This window comes from Mugil cephalus, chromosome 6, assembly GCF_022458985.1.
Source record: "Mugil cephalus isolate CIBA_MC_2020 chromosome 6, CIBA_Mcephalus_1.1, whole genome shotgun sequence".
Classification (NCBI taxonomy): domain Eukaryota; kingdom Metazoa; phylum Chordata; class Actinopteri; order Mugiliformes; family Mugilidae; genus Mugil; species Mugil cephalus.
In genome coordinates this window covers 11,368,194-11,379,634 of record NC_061775.1, presented here as the reverse complement: position 1 = coordinate 11,379,634, position 11,441 = coordinate 11,368,194, and the positions used below count along the sequence as shown (strand labels likewise).

General features: G+C 39.4%; 1 protein-coding gene across 3 annotated transcripts in view; it reads right to left on the bottom strand.

Moving 5' to 3' along the window:
* Nucleotides 1-307: 307 nt before the first annotated feature.
* The window catches only part of oca2 (oculocutaneous albinism II), a 47,369-nt gene continuing 36,235 nt past the window's right edge, over nucleotides 308-11,441 (bottom strand). For all 3 annotated transcript variants that reach the window (XM_047588300.1, XM_047588302.1, XM_047588301.1), the window contains 3 exons: nucleotides 11,238-11,331; nucleotides 10,359-10,452; nucleotides 308-1,899 (listed from right to left, as the gene is read on the bottom strand). In XM_047588300.1, coding sequence (XP_047444256.1) covers nucleotides 1,812-1,899; nucleotides 10,359-10,452; nucleotides 11,238-11,331 — 276 coding nt within the window. In that variant the 3' untranslated portion in view covers nucleotides 308-1,811. The remainder of the gene's footprint in view (nucleotides 1,900-10,358; nucleotides 10,453-11,237; nucleotides 11,332-11,441) is intronic.

Below are 11,441 nucleotides of genomic sequence, written 5' to 3'. Positions count from 1 at the left end.
GCAAAGCAAAGGCAAAACGTAACAGCCGCTGTTAAAATGTGTAATTACAGGCACGGACAGACCTATCTCTGCTGGGCTGTCTGGGTGCCAGTGAATGGTCTAGCTGCACTGATTATCATTCTGGTCAGGGGGGAAATACCGCTGTGATTTGTTTGTATTGTCTGTCCATGTCTTAGGCCGTGCTACAGCCTCAATGCAGCAATGGTGGTCTAAAAAAAAACATGTGAGGAGGGAACATATCTTTGTGGAAAATTTGCATACAGGGTGGTAAGCGATGAAAGAAATCACTGCAAGATCAGACGCACAGTAAGTTATAATGTTGTTTATTCTGGGGGTTTCAGACTCTGGGCTTGGGGAAAATTTTAGGTGGTAAAATAACTTTGAATGAATAAAATTAACAGAGTGTGAAACTGTTACTGGGGCAAAACAAGATTTGCAGACTAATTGAGCCTGGCTCTATTTTATCTGTGAAGGAAATTACTGGACTCTTAAAAATCAGAGAAGCTTTGTTGGGCCCATGTAGCTCTCACTTGGACTTCACTTTCCACTGCGTCCGTAAAACTGGGACAGCTACGTTTGGTCTGAATCGCTTCACAGCATCAAATTCATTCCATGTACCTGTAAATGCTGTGGCCACGGGAGCTCATTGCAAATCAAGAGAGGTTGAACTAAATGTCCATTCCACACGCCCAAAATGCTTTGCAAATTACAAAAACACATTAATGGAAAATACAAATGTCCACAACCCAAATGGAAGAGGAAAGGAATCCACATCTGCTCGACAATTTTCTACTCTTACATGGGACATAATACAAGTACATTTCCGCTGCATGCTCTCAATGATAAAAAAAAACACACATATACATACCAGACAGTATACACGCTGATGACTCCGTGATAACAAAGTAATTGAGACAAGTAAAACCTGGAAATACAATAAACTTTATTATTCATGTTTGATGTCTGTCGTTTACTGAACACGGACGAGGTTCAGTTTGTTTGACTGTACAATAAATACAGGTTTACTGGACACAGCAAGAAGACTGTGTCTGATCCATGGGAGGGCGTTTACATGACATCTACTACCACATTAAATACGATTAACTGAACTAAATCAGTGGTTTTACAACAGATTGCTGTGTACACAATGCGTTAGTATACAGTACTTAGGTAACAGCCTGCAGCTGTTTTCTTTGATCATCCGTTCTTTTCCAGTTTAATTTATGCTGCTTTATCTTTAGTGTAGGGCTCAAAAATCCATATTTAGACATAAACCATTATAAAATCCCTTTCTCTGGGTTTTGTGGTTCTTAAAAAAAAAAAAATCAACTGTTTGTTAAACCATGGATGAAATGTTTGTCTAAAATAAATAATCATCATTCTTCTACGTGCCTCTAAGAGCAAATCAGTGTAATATATGTGCCTTTTTGTAAACAGGCCACATGGATTTTCAAAAGAGTGAAAAATGTGACGTCAAATACATAGCTGGAATCACCTGCACCACTTATTACGCCCACCGAGGCTATAGCACCAAGTACACTTTTATGGAGAGGAGCCTTTTTTCACGTAAGGCACATTTCCTAAATTCGAAGTTTTGGTCAAAGCTCCCATATATCGGGTTCCTGATGGTCTGAAACTGTATTCAAAGACACTTTGCCATGCTTTGAAAATATGGCTTCGATGCTTCATGTGGCGTCTGTAATCTGATCAGCCAGTCAGGTTACACAACAAGTCAACAGTGAGTTGAAACTCTTGAAGGAGTGGTGGCGTGCACCCACACAGTCTCTTTGGTTTTGTACAGCAGGTGTGGATTACATGTTCCATCCCAGTCCAATGTGGGTGGCCAGCAGGTAGCACATGGCGATCATACATGTCATTATCATCATGGGGAATCCCAGCCTGGGAGAAACAAGAAAACAGCATGTCAGTGGCAGAGACCAGCCTCACTGGAAAGGACTGGTCTACTAAAATACGTTAGTGTGTATTTAAAGAATTTAAATTTGTGGGGAAAAATAAAAAAAAAAATATATATAAAAACGTCTAATCAACTAAAGATTTTGTTTCCACCTAGGGGTTGCGGACCCCCTGTTGAAGACCTGTGACTTAAAGTAATAAGCTGTAGAGTAACTATGAGGTCCACCAGAGCTGCTTTTTTTTCTTTCTAGTTAATGCAATGTATATGTTCCTCAATCCACTTTAACCTCTAAGCCAGAGGAAGTCTTTGGTGGACTTCGGACTGAGTGGATAAGAGACAATGGCAGTCAGTGCCTGAGAATCACCACTGATTCCTCATTTCTTGTGTTTCAGACTAGACTCAACATTGACTGCTGCTCTCCAGTGCATTTGCAGTAAAAACTAGACCATATAGATTCCTATTAGCACTGACTGTAAGCAACCCTTAGTAGAATATTACATTCATATATCCATTTACAATCAGCACAGACCATAAGTCATATCATTCTCAAAACAATGAGCAAAACGTTGTTTCTAATTAGGTCTACACTGAATAAGTCAGAAAGTTTATGATGAAGAGTATCATTAAAATTAAAGTTCAAATGGTTACTTCATTCATAGATATATTAAAATATATGGAGAAAAACAATAGATTACCCATGAAGTGAATAACTCTTTGTTGCCATAGTCCCACAGATTAATGAGGTTGAAGGTTGAACAATCAGACACTGGAGTTATGTTACACAATAATGTGTCGAGCTTCTTCTGTATAACTCTCGAAGGCCGTAGTACAAAATATCAGCGTTAATGTTTTTTTTTTTTCCATTGTTGTGCAATATGACAATACTTCCACAGAGTAGAACATTCCTGCTTTCACTGTTGTCACACTGTAATCACTGCTGAATGATAACACAGCCGAAGTTGCTACTGTAGCACTTACATAATTATGAAAAGCATAAGTAGTGAAAAGAAAGAATGAGGTGTTTATCAGTTTACAGTGGCATCTATTGTGACACATGCCCATTTCAAGTGTTGTGTGGTAATGAATTAAGACTGAATTATAATGGCAGTGGAAAATATTTTGTCAGACAAACGAGGCAAACTGCCTGAAGCAATTTGTTCGTGAATAAATATTTGATAAAGTGGTGTGTACTTCACAATGTCGTGTGACACAACAGCTTCAATCTACAACTTGTTTTGTTGCGTTTTTTATCAAAGCAATTTTATTGTTGTAGTGTGTTAGTGTTTAACCTGTTTTGATCTGTCTTATGAATTGAAGTTACTAGAATACTACCCATTCGGATGTACGACACTTTTGTGAGCACCACAGTTGTTTTTTTCACCCAGTGTCGTGCACAGCCTCTTCAGAGTGGGTACAAATTCAATGTTGTTAACTACCGTGCTCCTCCAAGAGATGCCAAATGAGACTTTACGTAATATTTGTGGACTAAAATTTCCTGGGAGGCCCATCAGAAATGCCGATATTGTCCATTAGCCTTTTTAAAGGTTAGCCTTCTTCTACATTTAATGACTGAAATGCAGTTATCTTCATGACGCAGCAGTAATGATCACCGTCATTCATTCCTGAATTAGTGTTGTTCATCTACAATGAGTCCTTAGATGACTCCACAACTACAGATGGTTTTTCATTTGGATGTCTACCATGCCCTACATGGACACATGGCTGCTCTGAGGCCCAGAGATCTGTTTGCCCTCAGTCTGTGACACAGATCAGTTTCGGAGAGCAAAAAGAGAAACTAAACTACACGTATAATTAGTGCGCTGCGAATCAATTTCTCTCAAGCCACCAACAGAGTAATTAAAACTACAGCACTCGGACTGATCAATTAAGGGAGCCGTATCGTTAAAATATCATTTGGAGCAGATGTTGCCTCGTGCAGTAATGGCGCCGTGTGAGACTGAGTGGGTGAACAAAAGTCAGGAACAAAACAGCAGACATGAACATGTTGCCACCGTATTAGCTGTACTAATCACCCTATTCAGATGAATGAAAAGATGATGACGGTCAGTTAGTTCAGATGCATGGACAATCATTATGATGATAAACTTAATATTCTATTGAGTGTTCGTGTGGGTTTTTTTCCAGCAGATACGTTTATGTGGGAAACAAGCGCGCTGATGTGGATTCTATTAAAATTACGACTGTAGCCGCTCTCAGGTCAGGAAGGCCACACAGAGAGAAACTATGCATGCTTGATTTTCAGAGAGACGTGAAGGTTACACGTCTCTTTTCTGGGTGTGTTTTCTGTTTACCTTGTTATGATCCGACCGTGGCGGATCTCAAGGTCTGAGGATAACACTTTCTTTTTTCCTTTTTTGCTTTCACAGATTAACTCACCCATGTGAATAGTACTATTTACAGTTAGCTAACACTACCCTGGTACATCTCCAAAAAATCAAACTGAAGCCAAGGCAACTGGATTGATGTGGTTTCTTAAGGACAGTTCAACAAATTAGCCTCTTCAGTTTAAGATACCTTCACAGACATTTCTAAGAAGTTGGACCAGTGACATGGCACATCTGATCACCGGCTAAGATGTGTGTTATCTCAAAGTGTTGATGTCTTTAGCATGCAAGTACATTATAGACTAGTAAAATTAAAAATAATAAAAAAAACTTCAATGAATGGGAGATTCCAAACTTTATATGTTTTATATGTATGCATTTGATTTATTCATATACTTAAGATATATTTATATCTATATAATGGCATTTATAAAAGTCATGAACTGGGTCAAGGCCTAGATTGGATATTACTACTTCATTACCAGAAGTGGTGATGTGATATGTGACGACAGAGCCAATGTAAAGACATCAGGGCAACAGGAGCGTGTGTACCACTGTAGATTAATGTGAATGATAAATCTGGAAGGTGAATTATTGCACAGTCACAACTACTACACAGAATACCATATCCACAATATGTATGAAACACTTTTTTTGTTTGTTTGTTTTTTATATGAACTACTGGCCTACTGTACCTGTGTTGTATGATATTTTTTTCCTAATCAGGAGCTGTTTCTTCCATTTTACAGTGACCTTTCTTAATGTCCCGTGTGTCAGTTCTTCTGATCTAAATAGGCAGATAAAAGCAGAGAAGTCCAAAAATCCTAAAACTAATGCAACTAATGGAGTAAATGCTGTGTGCACGTGAGTGTATTTCTGACAGTAATGTGTCATCGTCTTACTCTTTACTGCTGCAACTATTTCTTCATTGAGAAAGATGAAAGATAAAACTTTTCATTTATTATGCATGTGGAAATGTCACATTAGTACTTGATCTGAAGATTAATGAGGCTAGTCAAGCACTTAAGCTCATTATTTAATGATTTCAGTGCAGCATGGTGCTGCATTTAAATTGCAACAACGCCAAAGTGTCTGACTAGCCAGCTGAACTTCCTTACAAAGGCCAGAATGATTATCATTTTTATTTATACATGGATGGTTTCACCAGGAGTGAATCGAGAGGAAAACCACCAACAGATTTTTATTTTATTTTTTTGACAAAATACACATCACTTCAATGATCTGTAGTTCAGTATTTAATGTTCAAAACCTTACTTTTATGGGTCCATACTACTGATCACCTCTGCCTCTATAAAACTTAATCTGGGAACATACTAAAATGTGTCAAAGAAATTGACTTTTGCAATTTACTTTATACATTTGCGTTTAGAGTATAGTATTGTACAAACAAAACAATGATTGTGCTTGAAAAATCTAAAATGTGAAGATTTTTGAACTGCTGCTGATACCAAGTAGTGCCATAGCTATGGGGTGCAGGCTGGCGTTAGGGTCTGCCTGGTCTGGTCTAGGTGGGTGGTACATGTCAAAGTAACATCCACATGAGTGCCAGGTCCAAATGTTTCCCAGAAGAACATTGTGTTGTCACAAGACGGTCAATGTTATTTACTTTTAGGGGTTTTAATGTTGTGGCTAAACTGTGTATTATAAGATGTTTAAAACAAACCAAAACCTTCTAGGTGTTTGGTCTCCATAATTGCAGTCATGCAACGGTCAACTTGTTGCACATTATGCCTCTCTTAACAGATGCTTCTCAGCCTTTGATCCACTATGGCAAGGTGTTCCACAGGGTTCAGTACTTGATCCTCTCCTATTCGTCCTGCACATCCTAATTTCAGCTGTTGTCAGTAATAATTTCTACACAGATGATGTCCAACTCTACATAGAAGCAATTTATGTCATGTCTGCCACTCACTCCACTCTGAACGCCTTCTCTAACTGAAATTAAATAATAGATGAAAGCCAAATGTCTGAAACAGATCTGTGACATTTGTGATACGACTATTCTTTGGGTAATAGAATCAATAGAAGTCCTTCATTTAACCACTCCAGATACAGAAACTTGCTGTATTACAATGGACTGAGTTCAAACCTCACACCATGTTTGTTTCCAAAGCTTGTAAATCTCTTGCTGTAGTGTTTCTACTATTAATTTCTGTGCCTTAGTGCGACGTCAAACGGAACCCGAGTTGAAATCTTTGAGCAGTAGTTAAGGTTCACTTGCAAAGGTCTAAATATATTTAGCCTCATTTGTCTGGCTTTAATTAACTGTTCCCCATCTGCTCAACCGAGTGTGGTTATGCTTGTAAAGACCTCCAACCTTAAACAGGAGAAACATAGTTCTGTAACAAACTGTTGAAGGCTTAGGACTTGAAGTCCTCATTTGGGTAATTTTCTTGCAATGCCTTTGATTTCAGATTCAGGGAAACAAAAGCAGGTTCTCATTTCTAGCAAGAGACCATCAACTTTCAAAGAACAAAGACGCAGGGTAGCTTTTGTATTTCCGTGTACGGCTAGTCAGATCTATGTGATAAAAAAATATGTCTGGACAGAAACATTCAGCATTATAGATGGAGTGTAACAACGGCTCAGTGGTGTGTACAGCTGTATATAGTAGTGTATCTGTAGCTGGTTGTAGAATGCAGTTCTCTACTATTTAATGTCAGTTCTATATATACAGTATTTCTCATTCCAATGATACAAAATGTGAAAATGGAATATGTGGTTTTAGAAAGCCAGGCCCTTTAAATAACCCATTGACATGAGGCCACTGTGATTATATCTCTGTGGAATGAATGTCCAGTTAAGATGGATGGAGGGAGGAAGCCAGTGTTATCACATTCAGACAAGCTGAGGTCACCTCCATGCAAGTCTGCTGAGTAATACCTTTTTTTCCCGCGATCACAGCCACAGCATGAAGGGACAGAGGGCAGATGAAAAAGTTGCCACAATACAGCACAGAGAGGAACACGGTTCACCTTGTCTAAAATTCCCATCGTACTGCGAGATCTCACACACAGTGACTTAATTGCATATGATGGGAGCTCTTTGAAAGTCCTGATGCAATCTCAAAGACTCTCTTTAGATAAACCCAGGGGATGTGCTTCTCTGACTCTGACACAGAACGAAAGTGTACTCTGTGACATCAAATGACCTATTTTATTTAATAAGAACTGTGACTTACAAAATGCTAAAATCTGCAGTGTTTCGACGATGGAGAGGAACAGAAAATAATTCTTAATCTGAATCGTTCAAACATATATTTATTCTTTTCACTGATTATCATGCTTTTTAGATTTCTCGCAAATCAAGGCAGAACACCTGTGGTCTCCAGCACGGGTCTCTTCTGCAGATACAGAGGGCTGTATGTAGGGATATGCAAATTCTGTCAGATGGTGCAAAACAGACAGGAAGCACAAGGTGTAGAGAAACTGAATAATGCTCCCCTCAATTTACATTTGAAGCAGAGGATATTGTTTTGTGCCAATTATTTTTGCATACGTGTACGCCTGTCTGTATTTGACAGTCAACGCACTGTTAACCACACAGACATTTTTATTGTTTTTATTATTAACATTGAAAGCACTGACAGGTTTAATGAATACCATTGATCATCACTTTGTTTGCTCCTGAGAGGCATATGAATGTTTCTTTGATACATGCTGTCTCTGATGCTTGTCATGTTTCAGATGTCGGTCATTTGCAAACAATTCCAACAAAATGCTCTTTTTTCACAGTTTTCTGAGAAAGTAGGACTACATTTTAATTTTTTAAATAGTATTTTGACCCCAGGGTTTGCAGTTTTAGATGGATATATTATGTTATACTCTCTAGTTTATATATAGTAGATGTTTTTGCCATGCTCCCTGGGTTAATGGTTTGGGGAGTGGAAGATGATAAGGGGGCTAGAGGCTTGAAGTAAGTAACAGGGAGCACTGCAGCTAACTGCTGAGCTATTCAGAGCCACTCATTTTCCTCTGTGATGGCCTATCAAAAAGGCATCCGTGTCCCTGTGGTCTCATCTGGCCCCTGAATTCAACCGCCTGATACAACACTAGTCAGTACCAGCTGCCTTGAGTCACAGACACCCTTCTCTCCTCCTTACCTGTCTCTCTGAACAGCTGTGACCCTTGCCACAGACAGTCAATTACAAGAGGCTCTCCAGCCAAGAGCCATGCTTCTATCCGCTGACTGTAAATACAGCTACAGCAGAAGAGGAGTAGACGTGACAGGATGCAACTGCTACCATCCATTTCAATGAAATCCCATGCAGATTGACAGCCCCTTGTCCATCCAGTGCAGACATAAATCTGTTAACATATTACTAAGAAACAGAGACATTTTCAGACTATTATTTGATTTCACCGCTACTTGTGCAGGTCACATGTGTGACTATGTTGCTGTTTCTCTTCTATCCATCACTGAACCCATAAAGCATCCCAAACGATATGCTTGTTGTATAAAGATACAATAAATGTATAAATTCCTTTCTTTAACGATTTTCCAGAGGAAATCGTTAAAGAACAGCAACTGGACTTGTAGGGTTTTTGAAGATGTTTCATCCAAATAGCTTATTTAGTTCAGACTGGCCCAGCAGACCTTTGCTGGAGTATTACCAGTTCCACAACAACTTCTGAGAAGTTTTTCTGGCTTTCAAGAAGAAAACTCAAAGCAACCTACTGCAGAAACCTTAAGCCACACCTTGCTGATGATTAGAAATTACTGGGATGCTAACATTAGCCAATTAGCACTGAAACACACAAATGCTGAGGCTGATGAGTCTGACAAGTGTTTTAATTCACTATATTTATACCAACTTCACTGCTATCAATCCAAGTATTGTTGAGCTAAAAAAAAAAAAAAAAAGAAGCTATTTCATCTATTGAAAACAATTTCTGATCTTGGTGATGTAAGATATATAGATGGTCCAAATCCAGACCCTGAATTCACTCATTAAGTGTCAGTGAAGGAATTTCTGAGCACAAAGCAGAGTTTCATTTTATTCCACCAGCACTCCTCCATTCATCCCATAAACAAATGGTGTGACGCGGCCTCTTTTCATCATTACATAGAGCACATTTAGCCCCACATTCTATTTCCAAGCAATTACACATTAAGCCCAATCAGACCCGCATTCATCCCTCTTTCAACATTACTGACCACTTCCGATTCTCCAACAAGCAAACTGCAAAGTACGTCTGGCTATTACTTCACCAGGGTGAAAATTATCAATGCAGGTGTCAACTGGGGGGGCGACCTACTTACCAGCTTGAGATATAATAACACTTTTCTCCATTCGCTTTATTTTTTTTTTTGCCCCTCTGTGAGGGTTTCACTCACACAAATTTAATGCATATGCAGACTGTGTGGGAAACGTCTTTTTCTGTAAATATGAGCGAAACCTGCTGCAGATCGAGTTCCTCTGCATTCAATTTAGTGAACATTTCTAAGTGGTTTTACATGAAGAGGAAACAAGTTAGAAGGACGGCCCAGACTAGATAACATGAACTCAAGTGTGTCACATGTACTAACAGAAGAATATGCCAGTTGTATGAAGATAAAATAAATATATAAATTCCACGATTTTCCAAAGGAAATCGTTAAAGAAAGGCAACTGGATTTGCAGAGTCTTTGAAGATGTTTCATCCAAATAGCTAATTTAGTTCTAAAGGGCTGGTGGAGAGTTGGGGTTTAAATTGGCTAATAAACAGTTGGTGTTACCAATCAGATGAAACGTCCAGTTGCCTTCCCTTTCTCCCTTTCTCTCTTTCTTTCGGATATACCACGACCTGGATGACTGAGAACCTCCTTCCACATTATACAAATTATAACGAACAAGACTCTGGAAAAAATGCATTTCTGATTATTAAGTGCGAGTTTTTAGGCTTTTCTCAAAATGTTCTAAGGCCGAGTACACATTGTTGGCATTTTTATTTCAACATATGACAGACATTAATGTGTAAGCATCCCTTCAGGCGGAACAGACTATGGTCCAGGATTCCCAGCAAAAGTCTGACATTTCCCAAAGAGAGAAAAAAAGGACCTTTTTCTAGCATTGTGTGGGAGGAGAAAGGACTTACTTGAAAAACTCCACAAAAGAAAAGCCGTATCCGTGTTGCTCAGCAATTCCTGCACACACAACATTGGCGGACGCTCCTATTAATGTGCCGTTCCCTAAAAATAAAAGAGAACAAGATGAAGTTAATGATTCATTTTTGGAGTCGGTGTTCAATGCCACATAAAACACATAATTCAAATTTATAATCCGCAGCATCATAAGCACTGCGACACCAAACGACATTTAAATATTCAACACTTCCGTGGAGCTATAACAATAAACAGTGTCGTCGTCGTCTTTCAGCATTCAGTTAGTGCTCACAATGTTTTTGTAATCTAAAGTTTTTCTGGCTTAAATCGACTCCAGGCAACATTTTAAGAGTCAGCATGCGTATCCGTCCCATCCTGCTATACCGCTCACATCTCAAAAGGCGTCAGCGTGGGGATGGAGGTCGGTGATGACAACATCATACTCTCGATCGATAAAGACCTGTCACAGTGCAGTTGATTAAACTGAAACACTATGACAGCCCTCTCTCTGTCTCCATTTGTGTCCTTCCCACCCAAACAGAGCCACACTCTGCTCAAGGGCCGGCCACTGGGGTGTAGCAGAGCCTGAACAAGGCATTCTTTGAGGGCCTTGAGGCCGCTTTCACAAAAAGCACAGCCTGATCTCCCCAGGGAGTGGCACAGCTGTACACAGTGTGTCTGTCACCTGGAGCAAATAATGACTCCTTCTGGCAGAGGCCATCAATAAAGATCCTCGTCTTTCAAACAAGGGATAAGCTGCAAGTCCCCTGTGCCTGTAAGGAAGTCTTGAAGGCTGGTGTGTGTGTGTGTGTTTTGTTTTTCCATTCTCATTCACTATTTTTATAACACAGCGTATAAATGCAAGCACTTACCACCGAGGCAGGCTCCCATAGCCAGAGCATAGATGAGAGGTTTTACTGGTAGGTTTACATCAGCATCCTGACTCAGGTTTATGAGAACAGGAATCTGTGATTAGCAGAGATAAAATCATATTTAGCGTGGAAAACCTCCTGACAGAAAATAATCAGAATAATGGTATACGGTTGGTGATGAGCCAAGTCATTTCCTACCAGTGG